The 14181-nt window shown below is 40.9% G+C and overlaps 1 protein-coding gene across 1 annotated transcript; it reads left to right on the forward strand.

The window, feature by feature from the left end:
• Nucleotides 1-1106: 1106 nt before the first annotated feature.
• On the forward strand, nucleotides 1107-11207 carry LOC118430334 (neuronal acetylcholine receptor subunit alpha-10-like). Its single transcript, XM_035841162.1, has 10 exons — nucleotides 1107-1409; nucleotides 4034-4155; nucleotides 4886-5025; nucleotides 6230-6274; nucleotides 6663-6772; nucleotides 7254-7432; nucleotides 7763-7863; nucleotides 8080-8341; nucleotides 9358-9570; nucleotides 10181-11207. The coding sequence occupies exons 1-10, from the start codon at nucleotides 1315-1317 to the stop codon at nucleotides 10525-10527; spliced, it is 1614 nt and encodes a 537-aa protein (XP_035697055.1). The 5' UTR covers nucleotides 1107-1314; the 3' UTR covers nucleotides 10528-11207.
• The last annotated feature ends 2974 nt before the right edge of the window (nucleotides 11208-14181 follow it).

Below are 14181 nucleotides of genomic sequence, written 5' to 3' on the forward strand. Positions count from 1 at the left end.
TTACATTGAATGTAGCATATTGCATGCACCGTCATCAAGAAACATGATGCTCTTTAACAACTATACAGTAGAGCCCCTGATTTCTCATGATAAGGAATATGAACTATAAAAAATATAACATGAGGCTGACATGATGTAGAAATGTGAACTATGATCCGATGAAGGTTTCCGAATAAAGACCTACTCATTCTGATGAAGGCGCGATCACGCGACTTTTGTTCTGGTCCGGCGCGCATCGAGACCCCAACAACAGCCGTCGACAATGATTTATATATGGCAACCTTTCCGTCACAGGACAGCTAAAATTTGTACAACGCATTCACGATTGTCACACAACCCCCCCCCCCCCCCACACACACACACACACACATCACATCACACATACAATTGCTGTCGTAAACCAATCGTACTAACACTGCAACTGTAGCCTGATTTGACTTTGATCCGCAGTCATGTTGACAATTCAACTAGTCTTCTTCTGGGCTATATATGTGTGGGACCGTGTAGCGCAGTGGCAGTTTCTTCGGCCCGTGACCGAAAGGTTGCGGGTTCGAATCCGCCTGCTGTGTTACCGATCTTGTGCCCTTGGGAAAGGCACTTTACACGACTTTCCTCACTTCACTCAGGTGAAAATGAGTACCTAGCTTCGGCTAGGGCCGTCCTTTGGATAGGACGTTAAATGGAGGTCCCGTGTTTGGGGAGAGCCATACCCTATGCACGTTAAAGAACCCGTCACATGTGCGAACATCCACCCGAGCGGATCAAACCATTCCGGCCAAAATAGGGGTAGGGAATCTCCCGAGCAGCCCTCGTAACCCCTGCTTCGCCTATTGGGTCAGTTAGTCCTCACTCATACTGTCTCATAGTGAGCAACTGGGCTGGTCTCAATCATGATGTTTCTGACCTAGGTCGAAGAGTTGCTGTTACAGTTCCAATCATGTAACCCGTAACCTTTAAGTGGCCTTCAGGCCTTGTTACGTGGTGACCATTGAGTAAAAAAAAAAAAAAGAGCATTCACACATATGTATCATGTACTGTTCAATATTTAATACTGGTAGTATGTTGTCTTGCCATGTACTACTGAAGGATCAATTTACAAATTCAGAGTGTACTTTGAAAGATGGCCTTGGTTTGTTGTAATCGTATAACGTTCAGTAATAAGGAGTTCACTTTGAAGTATAAATGAGTTATCATATCTTATCTCTTGGCTATCACCATTGAACTGCAGCGACGATACAGCACAAGCTGAAAGCAAATTGACAATTAAAATGCTAACTTAAAGAGCCTACTGCAGTATTTTGTGATCCATCAATTATGCTGTATCCAAATCTATCACATGGCGTTTGGACGTCTGAAAGGTCGGCTGTGTGTGAGCCTTGCTGTGTGTTTCTTTTGCTAGGAAAATGCAGGTATGGCGCTTGGAGATATTTTTAACCGTTGTGCTCTGAATCTGTCACTTTTCATTGCATATTTTGTCAACTGGGGATTATTCCTCAGATTTCAGTTACCGGTCTATATTTAAACCTCACCCGCCTCCCCATGAAAGAATGACCTGTTTTCCATATTTGGTGCCAGGAACTGCAGCCGTTTGAACTAATTGGTACACCTTAATTGCTAGGAATTGTGGGATAGGTATAGGAAGTCGACAGTCTTGAATCTGTGATTTACCTTAAGCGTTGTAGGCAGTGAAAAATCACATGTTTAAGAATAGTGTTGAAAAAACAAGATGTCCAAACAAGATGCAGATTTCCGCATTAGATTTGATCTCTAGGATAGAAGTTAAGACTGATAAATCCACGATAAGAAAACACATTTGCAGAAGTTAACCGATTTCAGGCCTGGGTCTTTCTACATGTACGGTACCCCAGTCAGGAAACTGTGTCTAAAAGTTTTGGTAGATTTTCTACCGTTGTCTAAAGAGGTATGTTTATATATATATATCATGATCCGATAACCTTTTAGAACCCTTTCTTTCAGTTGAGAAGAAAGTTTAATGATGACAGGTTCCCGACAAATGAATATTTAATTTGTTTTCAGCTGTGATCCGATTCATCAATTGGTGAGCTGGAATAAACGGACATTTTTGGTATTGAGTGCTTTAGTTTTATTTCCACCGCCATTACTGAAATTCCACTGAAAGTATATCCGTTAATAGACCATTCGTAATCGTATGGACAGGAAGCATTAAGATACTGATGTGTACGTAAACCAGCTGTCGAAATCAGTTAGACGTGAGTGGCTACATTAGAAGTACAACTATTCGGCACAGAACAGCCATCACAAAGCTCCGCATTAGTTCACACAGACTCCACATTGAAAAAGGCCGACATAACCACATTCCTTTGGAAGAAAGAATCTGCCAATACTGTAACTTGAATAAGATAGAGGATGAGTGTCACTTTATTGTTGACTGTACTTTATACAACAACGAAAGAAACGTCCTCTTTGAAAATATACAACATATGTTTCCTAATTTCCGATTCTTGAATACCACGGAAAAATTCATATTTCTCATGCAACGAGATAAACCATTCATTATTGATTCCATCTGTCCTTATGTTTATAACTGTTTTAAGAAGCGAGAAGAAGTTGAACTTGTACATACTAGCATGTAATAGCATATGTAGAGATGATAAGATACCTTTTTGTCAAAATTGTACCTTATCACTAGCGCTACGACCTGTACTTAGCTTGTTTGAGCACAAATGTACAATAAAGGTCATTCATTCATTCATTAAAGAAGTGTCGGGTAATACCCCCGTCACATTGGGCGAAAATCGATCCGACGACGATTCTGCGGCGATCGCCCGAGCCTCGCTTATTATAATAACTTTATTGCACAGCAATTGTACAAGGTACAAAGTATGGCTTAACGTTATATGTGACAGGGACGGCTTTAAGGTTAAAACTACGCGCAACCCTCTGTCGATCTTAAATATGGCCGATCTTCCGTCGATACGCCCGAAGATCGTGGATAATGTGACAGGGGTATAGTGACGAGGATGTCCCTGTAGCTCAAATGGTAGCAGCCCTACAGTCGATCTGGTTCCAAATAGTTGATAGTGATAGCTGGGGGACCCTGGTTCAGGACATCTCTGTTTGGGCTACACCGGTACCCGTCTTTCGGGAGGAACGTAAAATGTGATCCCGTGTTCGAGGAGGTGCCTAGCTAGGGCCAGCAACTCGTCCCAGTAAGCCTAAGAAAAAAAAAACTACATTGCTGCCCTGTGCCACTAGGCGCTACAATAGTCTGGACGGACGAAAGGCACAGTATTTATTAGATCGTTTTTTTTTAAATGTCATTGATTCGTTTTTGAGTCTTGCAGGCATGACCCAGACACTTTCTATTGTGTAAAACCTAAAGGTAGATTTTGAAGATGTTGTGGGCTCTTGATTATGAGAAAAAAAGCTGTCTCGCGCCTTTCTGATCAGTCTGATTTTTAACTTCTGGCAAGTAAAGTATCTGTCCTTCTGTATCACAAATCAACTAAATCTTTAAGTTGTCAATTTATTACTAATTTTGTTGGAAACAGATTGAATAGGTACAATGTTCATAAAAAAAGTACAGTGTACAATTATTGTCATTAGAAGCGTGTCTATTAATTTTCGACTTGACCTTATTCTGTCACTTCAAGATTGGATACGTCAATACGTCAATTACCAACTGACTGTTTAACATCATGTTTCAACGGTATTTGATGAACATCTTGATAACCTGTCTAAATTCATTTTCATATATTTTAACGTTCTTCACCTAAAGGAATGTCGACGGTTGCACCACTCCTTTTGCCATCAAGAGAAATATTATTACACAAATGAATTCTATATTCTAAAAGTAATTTGTGTTGTCATTGTGAAGGATTATGAGTCAAGAAGGTCACAACGCCAAACACGCAGCGTAGGCGGGGAAGCGGAGATAACCCTAAGCTGTGGGTCAGCTTTGTACAGATTATGTATTAGACAAAGATGGGCAGGAGGGGGCACAGAGGGTTCAGATTTCAGGCCGACTAAGTCCTCCCGTTGCCATGTGTAGCCCAAGTTGTAGGAGAGTCGCCGCTAAGTACGGCTCTGTCACCACGAGTGTAGGACGTGTGATCATGTCGCTGGCCCTACTGTTACAACTGTCCGTCATCTTCACATGTTACATTTGGAAAGGTAAGTTTTTATACTTTTTTTTCGTGACAATGTAATCAGTGTGAACAGGGTATAATTTAAAGCAGTCATAAATAGAGACATACATACATAGTCAAGTTAATTGAAACACTTTTTTACAGTATGCCATTAGAAGCATAGCTTCAAGACCAATGATAGTACAAGAAGTTTAAGGATAAATTTCCTTCAACTTATTCTGGATGTATCTATGTTTAGAGAAATGTCCAAAATGTGGAGTTTACTGAAGACAATTCAACACGATCTTTTCGTTCCATACGTACATGTCATTTTTTCAGTTCTGCAAATTGGGACGTGATTTGGTTGAATTGCTCTTGAAATATCTCTAGTATTGGATTATAAAATGCTTTATGAAATGCTTCATAAATCCACAGCTTTATGAAATACTTCGTAAATCCACATCAGATGAATGGCCTTGCCGTAGGATGGAAACATGTCCATAAATTGTGGCATGCGAAGTGTAATGGTCAGCGTGACCCTGCCTTTGGATCAAAAGGTCGGAAGTCCGAATCCTTAAGATGGGACGTTAAGCCATGGGGGCCGAGACATAGTCCTCTGTTTTTTTGTTTTTGTTTTGTTCTTGTGAAACGAACAATAGACATTCTCGGTAAAATGAACAGAAAAATGTATATGTACATATTGTCCGTCTTTCCTGAAACTAAGATTAGTTCCCTTACTTTCCCTTACCTTTAAGATGTTTTTCTCCTATTTTAAGGATGTCTTGGGTCAGACTTTTCGACCAAACTCCGAGAGGATCTGCTGGCCAATTACGACAGAGCGCGACGACCGGTGAAAAACGTGGACCACAACGTCACGGTGGAGTTCCAAGTGGCGCTCAGGCAAATCTCAGATCTGGTAAGGGATCGTTAACAAAATCCTGTCGTTACGTTAGTCATCCTTACGTTACCAAAATCTTTTTGCCAGTCATTCACATGCTTTAACACTGGCATAGAGTCATTTTCATAGATATTTTGTCGGTGTTGTTAACCTTTGCCTTAATACAAATGCACGTTTTCCCAACTAAGATTGGTTTGAAAATCGTATTTACTGTGATCGCATTTCTTAAAGTAGCCATTGCATGAAATGTTGAAAAGTTGTGACTGTTTTTACAATATGATATTTCTTAAAAATATTTCGCAATGTAGAACAGGGGAAGTAAAGTGCCATACCATTTACATATGTAGCTCATCGCGGTCAAAACATTTGAATAGTTGAGAAAGGAATATGGTATGTAATCTTTACGTTTGACGATGATATGTTGATATATGTGCATTGTATGCATGTACTTCATCCCAACATCCATGTCAAATAAAAGATAAAGCCTTATGAAATAAAATGGAAATATATCGGGAATCGCTTTCTTTATTTCGGGGAAAAATTTACATGTGTATTGACAAGAAAATCCACACATGAAGCTAACTATCCCCATAAGTGTAGTCTCCTGCTAGATAATGTTACTTAACCGAATATTCTAAATATCATAGATCTTTTGTTGTATTGGGTGGTGTGTTGTTTATGTCATAACACTCAGTGACGTGTTGTCAGAATCTTTCCTGTCGTTATCAGAAACGTCGGATGAACTCTGTTGACACCAACTGAACCTTAGCGCCATTTACGGCATGGAAGTTTGCACATAGATATGGGGGGGGGGGTGTAGGCAGATTCAATACAAATTGCTTTCGTGTCGTGTTCCGTCTTTTTGGTCATGTTCTTTAATCGATTAATCTTATATCTGACAGTAAGTGACAGGTACCAATTTGGAAATCATTTCATAAACTAACAAAATGAAATATAATGTTAGGCACCGTACAATCAGACATCTGATGAAGGCCGGTGAGATATCGACTGAAAATGCATGGCAAGGGTTTCATTCGTGTTGGAAGAAAGCTCAAATCATACAACCGTAGTAACAAAATATAGTTTCAGACTGTCTGAACACATCACAAGAATCGATTACATTGTTAACATGTTTTAAGTATATTCATGTCTAGTCTAGTCTTCTGTTAAATTTGTATGTGCATTTGAAACCTAATCATTTATTTATTGATCATATATTCAGGACGAGAAAAACCAAGTGCTACAAACGTTCACGTGGGTTCGGGTGGTGAGTATTATGATGACAAATAAAATCATGATGGCACACTGTTGATATTCAAATTTGATTTGTTTTTAGAAAGCATTTCGGCTACTTTTCTGTCTTCATGTAAGGTGGTATCTCACTGCACTTGGGCACCAGTTCGGCACTGCGGGGTTCGAAGATTTACTCAACGAATTTCAGAGATAAAGAACGAATTTTCTTACGTTTTGTGTATTTTGTTGATTTTCAAGTCATACTTTTACGTACTAGTATTACGCAATATCTAAATCATAAAAAAGCGGCAAAGATAACACAACAGTGTCGCAGTGAACGAACCCCGCAGTGCCGCACCGGTGCCCCAGGTGCAGTGGGATACCACCTTAAGTGACATGTTGTATCTCTGAACTGACCACAGTACTGGAAGGACGAATTTCTCTACTGGAACACGTCTGAGTATGGCGGGGTCGACGAACTGCAGTTCTCACCATCCGAGCTATGGATTCCCGATATATACTTATACAACAAGTACGTCTTTTCTGGTGAATCTGGCACAAATACAGCATGATTGAGACAAGCTTAGGCTTAGCATAATTAAGACCACTACTAGACACTGCACCAACACTAAGAACTTAACAGCATCTCTTCTTCCTGAGTCAGACACATCATGATTGAGACCAACTCAACTCACTGACAGTGAGGGCTAACTATCCTAATATGAGAAGGAGGTTTACGAAGGCTGCTCGGGAAATTCCCTAACTCAAATCAAAGGCCGCCCACTCTTTCCGGACGGTTTCATTTACGTACTCGAGATACGGTGTGGCTTTTTTTTCAAACACACAGCCTTCTATCGAAGGAACGTCCCTAACCGAAGCTAGTTACTCATTTTCACCTGAGTCGAGTGAGGGAAGTCTTACATTCGATCTATAGCCAAGGGCCGTTTAAAACATTGAAGATGTCAAACGCTGTGTTTACATTGTTTCGCTAATGGTTCTATTTCTTTGTGTAGTGTTGACGCGGGCAGTGACGGTGGACTTCACGCAATAACCAACATCATCGTGACCCCCACTGGGAATGTGAAATGGTTGGCCCCTATTGCCTACACCAGCTCCTGTAAGATTGACATCAGACTCTTCCCTTATGACGACCAGAACTGCACCATGGTCTTCGGCTCATGGACTCACACGGGTAAATAGTTTAGTCTTACTGAACCTCATTCGCCCAGGTTACTTTTCATTTTGAACACGTGACCTTGCAGACGTGAGGCGGAAGCAATGGGTCAAAGGTTATTGGGAGTCTGTCTCGTCCCCCGTCCCGGCTCATGCTCGGTTGGTTTACATGCAGCCTTATATATATATGGACATCAAAGACTAAGTATGTTATTATCATCAAATTTATTCATGTTCTAGCATGCATGGTGTGTGACAACAACAGAAGAGATATGAACACTATGTATAGTTCATGAAAAGTAATTGTGTAAGGAAAATGAAGTGGAATTTTGTAATGCCATTGCCCTAGGTATACAAGTGGACTTGTATCCAAAAGGCGATACGGGAGACTTGTCAAGTTACGCCGACAATGGAGAGTTCGAACTGATGGGGATGCCTATGGAAAGAAAGGTATGCTGATTTTAGATTCATCAAAATTGGTACGAATCAAAAGTACTTCTCTTAATTAGACTAAGGCCTGGGTTTTGCTTTGCTTTGTCTAATTGGGTGAACAGTAAAAAATGTTTTTCACAGCATTTTTTATGGAGTTTTATTTTTAATCTTATGATTCATAGTGAATGACAAATAACGTGATGGTAATACATTGTACTTGTCTTCCTCCGCCAGGTCGTGTACTACCCTTGCTGCCCGGAGCCGTATCCCAACCTCCACGTCACCATATCCCTCCGCCGCAGGACCATGTTCTACTTCTTCAACCTCCTGTTGCCTGGTCTCGTCCTGGAGGTCATTAACCCCTTGGTGTTCTTCCTGCCTCCGGATTCCGGAGAACGGATCGGGTTCTGCATGACCATCCTGCTGGCCCTGGTTGTGTTCTTACAGATCGTGTCGGCCTCCATGCCGCCTACGTCAGAGGCTATTCCGCTTATAGGTGCGTCTGTAAAGAATAACGAGGGTCACAGTTCTAAGTATTCATGCGCAGCGAAATGCATTGCGGTTAATATGTCAAAGCTGAATGCCCTCAAAGGTGCACTCTCAAAGCACTTGCATCACTGCGGGGTTCGTTCAATGCGTCACTGTTTTGCTATTTTCTCCAATTTTTTTACTCTTAATACGTAAAAGTATGTCTAAGAAGACGACAAAAGGCACAAAAAGTAAGAAAATTTATTTCTGAAATTCGTTGAGTATCTTTCGAACCCCGCAGTGACGCAAGCTTGACACAAGTGCGGTGAGAGTCCTCCTCAACTTGGAAACATCTCGACCATTGTATCGATTTCCACAACAATGTTCAGACATGTTTTGATTCACAGGTGTCTTCACTTTGACATATTACCAGCAATGCAATTCGCTGCACATGCGTACATAGCACCTCAAATCTCCTCATTGTTACGTGACGTGTGTAATTAACGCTAGCTTTGCAAAATTACTTCTAAATACAGTTAAGATGAGGTAACGTTGCCGTTGATACTACAGTGAAACCATTGCTGTGTAGGACGATTACAATTGTGTCATGGAGGGTACTGGATATGGTGAGACGACAAAATCTATTGAAAGTTTATTTTCAAGTTCATGTCCGGAGGCAAATTGCAATTACATAGTAGAAACATAGGGAACATACATGTGGCAATGGGTAGTGATAAACAATATTGTAAAAAGAGATTACTCGAATACTAGTGTTGACAAAATATGATAAAATTACAAGATAGATATCAATAATTCAGCAGCTTGGAAATTGAGATGTACGGAAAAATTAGCTTACCAAGGTACATGAATGGAAATAAAATGTCACTTAAGCATTCTAGTAATAACATTGAAAATAGATGCATCATTTTGGTCGAGTGGCAGAAACTTTTATGAAGTTCGGTTTGTTGGCAAAGTGTACTTATATTTGCAATCACCACGTTAAACATTTCTTATCCTTCTTGGTTTTCCTCTCCATACCTTTAGGTGAGTTTTACGCGGCGAGTATCTTCATCCTCGGCGTGACAGCTCTACTGAACATCCTGACCCTACACGTGTACTACCACGGCTCAGGACAGAAACCCATGTCCAACTTCATCCGCAAAACCTTCCTGAAGTGGACGGCCCGACTCCTGGGCATGGGGGACTTGTCCCAGCCGGACTGCCCTGTAGGGTCGTCTGAGTGTCATCATTACTACGGTAAGTAGTCGGTTGTGTGTTTCCAAATAAATACGTTTGTTTTGGTTTGATACAGATCTCCATTAGTGAATGATATGTCACTATTCTTCCAGGAGTCCGGGTGATTTGTAGAGAATCACTAATTCTAGACGGAAGGATTTGTACCATCGCACACCGCACCATCGCACGTGTGGCCCGGGTTCTTTAACGTGCATGAGGTGTGGATCTCCCCATACACGGGACCTCCATTTAACGTCCTATTCGAGGGACGTTCACATTATGATTTGGCATTTTATGTATACTTCTTCTGTTCTTACGAAGATTTTATTTCCATAAGTCTGACGACATCTATGGTTTCACATCCTTCTAAGACTCTACCAACACAATGGCCCGATTACAGACATGTTGTCGGAATTGACTCGAGGTTGTAGATAGGGAGAGCTCTGGGCTGCTCAGTTGGAGTTTTCCTACTACAAAACTACCACTTTAGTGGTCACCCTGCACAGTTCTGAGTCGATCGGGCCACGGTCTCTCGTGTATGATAACATGTGGAAAACATTAAAAAAAAACAAAGGTAGTAGTGTTTTAAAAGTGTGTAATACATGATATCCCTTTCATTGTACCGACACAGGACCGGTTCCGACAGGAAAATCCGGAAACCGAAGCTCATGCGACACCGAAGCCGACATCAGCTGCCGCATCCCCGACTCTCCACGGGCGGGACAGGACCTCCTCAAGGCCGTCATGGAAACCAAGACAGAACGGAGCTCCAAGATGTTCGGGCAGCACCTTGGAGAAATCTTACGGTCTGTCAAGTACCTCATCGGAGACTTTCAGGACAGGAAGACGACTGGGAACCGGGAGTCCGAGTGGAAGACGCTGGGACTCGTGCTGGACCGCTTTCTCATGTTCTTTACGATTTGCTACACCATTGTTGCCAATGTCTTACTGCTTTTACCAGCGCTGAACCTCGCCTGAGCTTGTATTGTAATGAGATGTATCCTGAGTATCTAGTTTCATGAATAGGGGTGTACATCGAACAGTGACATTTTCTGTTTTGATTTTGTAGATGTCTCTGATGATTTATTTCAACGTTTTCAGAATTTGTAAAACAGTCAAAGTAATAAGGTTTGGAGTACTTTTATAGTTTCTGTGGTCTTTGAGTCTCGAATGTTCCAAATAATTTTAGTACTTGAAACATCCCAAACTCTATACACATTCTATCAAAAGGCACAACAATGCCTGGCTTTATACTAAAATATCGTCCTATAAGTAAGGCATTTAACGTATCCCACGCGTCAAGTCAAGGAATGTAATGTTGAATTGTATGAAATGTAGATTTGTCTGCGTCCTAATTGCTGTCAATAAATATATTACAACTGCAACATATAAAATGATGAGAAATATAGATATCCGTAGATTGTAGAGAATGGGAACAAAGAACAAAGAAACTCACTAGCCCCAAACGATGTACATTGACTGACATTAATGGACGCGCATGTACCTGATGTTTGCCGTAGATATACTTTAACAGGCTAAGCCTCTTAGTGGTGTATACTGTCTTCCCAACTCAATAAACCTGTTTATTGATAACTATCATGTAATATACGCTAAAAGACTCATCATTAGACAATATATGTTGTACACGATATATTGTAAACATCTGATAATTACATTCTGTGTATTTCAAGTGAGTCAAATGCTCTTTGGATTCCTTTCCGCAAATCCTTGCTTATTCATTATATTCTAAAAGATTTCAGAATGCACATATCGTTTTGAACAATATATACTGTATGGAAACAACGATTCTGTTAGCAAGCAAGTCCAGTGCATACCTTTAGCGAAGCGATGCTGAACTAGGGTACGGGGTACTTAGGAGTCTTGGAAGTCTATCGTCTCTATGTCATTAGGAACATGAGATGGAGACTGATAAACTGTGAGACATACAGATCGATAATCAGCCATGATGACATTAAAAACCTCCCAGAGAAGTTAACGTTCATTTCATGCATTGGAGTAACCTGGAATCCAGTCTACCGTGGATTGGCCAGGCTACCTCCGTGACAGTAGGGCCTTTCCACCGCCGGGGTTAATCTTTTACACCCGGTAGGAGTTTTGTACGGTGGGAGTTTGCCATCCACGGATCACTCACGGGGCAAAGTCCTACCGGGAAAATGCTACCGGGTGTGAATGATTACATCGGCGGCTGAGAGCTGCACTGGCCCCACAGAAAGCCTACACTAACTACGGTAGGCCGTGCCACAACTACATGTAGACTGGATTCCAGGTTAGCATTGGAGTGGCACTCCGTGGTGACCTGCTGCATGGCACCAGCTTCAAATACATTAGATCTTATCTTAAACACACTTCACTTATCAGCTTGTAGATTTAGAGAATACCGTTAGGAGAAAGAATCTAGGTCAATAAGTTGGTAATGATGTTAAAGTAGATGTAAGATAAAGGGAGTGTTGTGATGGACACTTAACTACAATTAGCCTTGGTACCATCTCCAGGAGTAACCGCTGGCTTAATTTAGTCACTGAGTGAAAAGATTGAGTCAGCAGTTACTACCAGACAGGCTATATGCAGCAAAACTATCAGACACTGGTGAAGTCGACTTGCAAATATTGTATCTACAAAATGCCTTTTTTGAGTAGCTCTTTCTTTTCGTCCATTTTTCGCTGAGATACTGAGTCTATATAACATGTTAGGCTTAGGTCACATTTCGGGATGTTTTAAGAAACGAAAAATCAAATTGTATACATAGGAATATACACATGCCCATGAATCTTATTTTGACATTTTTTGTACTTTTTATATGATACTTTTCGCAACCAAAAAGCTGACCGGTCGGGCTGGGTTTGAAAATGGGAATTAAGCCTAAGCAAGGTCACCAGTTCTACCTCACGTCGTTCTCATGCCAGTCGATCAAGAGCGTCTCAGGCATACGTACTTAAGGAAAGAAGATTTGAGTTCCACAAGTTGAGAATTCCGTTATCGAGAATGTTAAGCCAGGAACTGAAGGTTCTTTGATCACCAACAAACAGAAAAGACTGAGGGTATTCCCAAGGGGCACGGGATTAGAGTGGTGGTATCTCTGCGGTAATTAGCAATGCTAAGGACATTATCTAAGGCTCTGTTTATGGACCACTAAAATGGAACGACAGGAAAGAGCTTAAAACATCGTAGAAACACTGTGAAAGATTTAAAAGATCGTAAAACAAAGCACGTTTTAACAGACTAAATGATGTAGTGAGAGCAATTAGCAAGCTCTAATCTTGATGTGAACTTTAGGTGACCTCAAGTGGAATGTTCTGAATCGTATCTGTCTACTTCACAGTGACTGTCACTGAGCAGAGAAATTCTCTTCTTTACTTTCTTATGGAATACGTTAAGAAAAAACATGCGGAGTTTGTGTATGGTGGGTGTATATACATCTATATACATAGTATTGTAAAGATCTAACAATATGCCATTGAAACGCTCCCGTTATTAAACATGACTTAGAACCATATTCAGAATTGTACTATTTCCTTAATAATAAAGTGTTGGAAAGGAAATCTAACGGCAACTTTCCCTATTTCCGTCACCGAGAAGTATGTTGTTTTGTGGTTTGATTTCAAGAAGGAGGTTCATTATCGCATCAAACCACACATCCCCACCCACGCGCATACACATAGAAACGAGAATTCAGGTACTCCGGAAATGTCGTGATAAAGCCTTGATTAAGGATTACAAGACATCTTCCCTATCTAAGAAACCATCGCGATGACACATCAATCCGGAAAGACGATATCTTTTTGATGACGGGTGCAGAATACAGCTGCTTGTCGGACATCACGAGTTGTAACAGTATACACCCGATGGAAGAATGTATAGTTTCTAAATTAGGCCATTAACATTTCCCCTTGAGAGCAGAGTAAAATCTTCCTCTCAAATCGCCCTCCTACTTCGTTTGCAAAGAATTTCATAGATGCTAGAAAAAGCATCAACGCGGTATGCTTAAGCCAGACAACCATGTCAGGAAGCTTCAGTATTCCCAGGGGGAATTGCGTAGAATCATGCACTGAGTCTATGTTCTGTTGCTTTGTGTTAGTACTTTCCCCAACTATACCTCTTCAGTTCGATCGTAGTTATCTATGAATGCATGTACACTAAATACGCACTCATGGAATACCAAACAGACAAATAGACAGTTGTGATCGACGAGCACACTAAACTATTCATCATTGTTTGAAGCAAGTAGGGCAACGGCTGCATCTTTTATAAGTGGTCAGTGAGTGAAAATCCCTACGGATTGGGCAACGTTTTAAAGACAATGAATGTATAAATGAGAGAACCTTTATTGTACATTCATGGCTCGACGGGCTAGGTACAGGTCGTTGGTAGTAACAGACCTATGCAGAAAAGCAGAAACCACAATATATAATTAGGTATAATAGTAATCGGAACCTCAATCGTATATATGCTGTCAAGGATTGATGGACTTTGAAATGTTGCTTACGAGAACTTTCTCCGGTGAAATCGTGACCGGAAATCTTAATATCTATCGACTTTCCGGTGCGCGCATGATGTAAGTCCCTGTGAGATGTCTGGTATTGCATTCCGAATGAAACAATGTAACTGATGGCC

The sequence above is a fragment of the Branchiostoma floridae genome, chromosome 14 (genome assembly GCF_000003815.2).
Source record: "Branchiostoma floridae strain S238N-H82 chromosome 14, Bfl_VNyyK, whole genome shotgun sequence".
Taxonomy (NCBI): domain Eukaryota; kingdom Metazoa; phylum Chordata; class Leptocardii; order Amphioxiformes; family Branchiostomatidae; genus Branchiostoma; species Branchiostoma floridae.

What these genes read in the sequence shown, in the direction of transcription:
- LOC118430334 (XM_035841162.1), top strand. Translation starts at nt 1,315, where the DNA reads ATGCTGTATCCAAATCTATCACATGGCGTTTGGACGTCTGAAAGGTCG. An exon ending in CGTTCACGTGGGTTCGGGTG is followed by an intron (nt 6,275 to 6,662) that starts GTGAGTATTATG and finishes AACTGACCACAG; the next exon opens with TACTGGAAGGACGAATTTCT. An exon ending in AGAGGCTATTCCGCTTATAG is followed by an intron (nt 8,342 to 9,357) that starts GTGCGTCTGTAA and finishes CCATACCTTTAG; the next exon opens with GTGAGTTTTACGCGGCGAGT.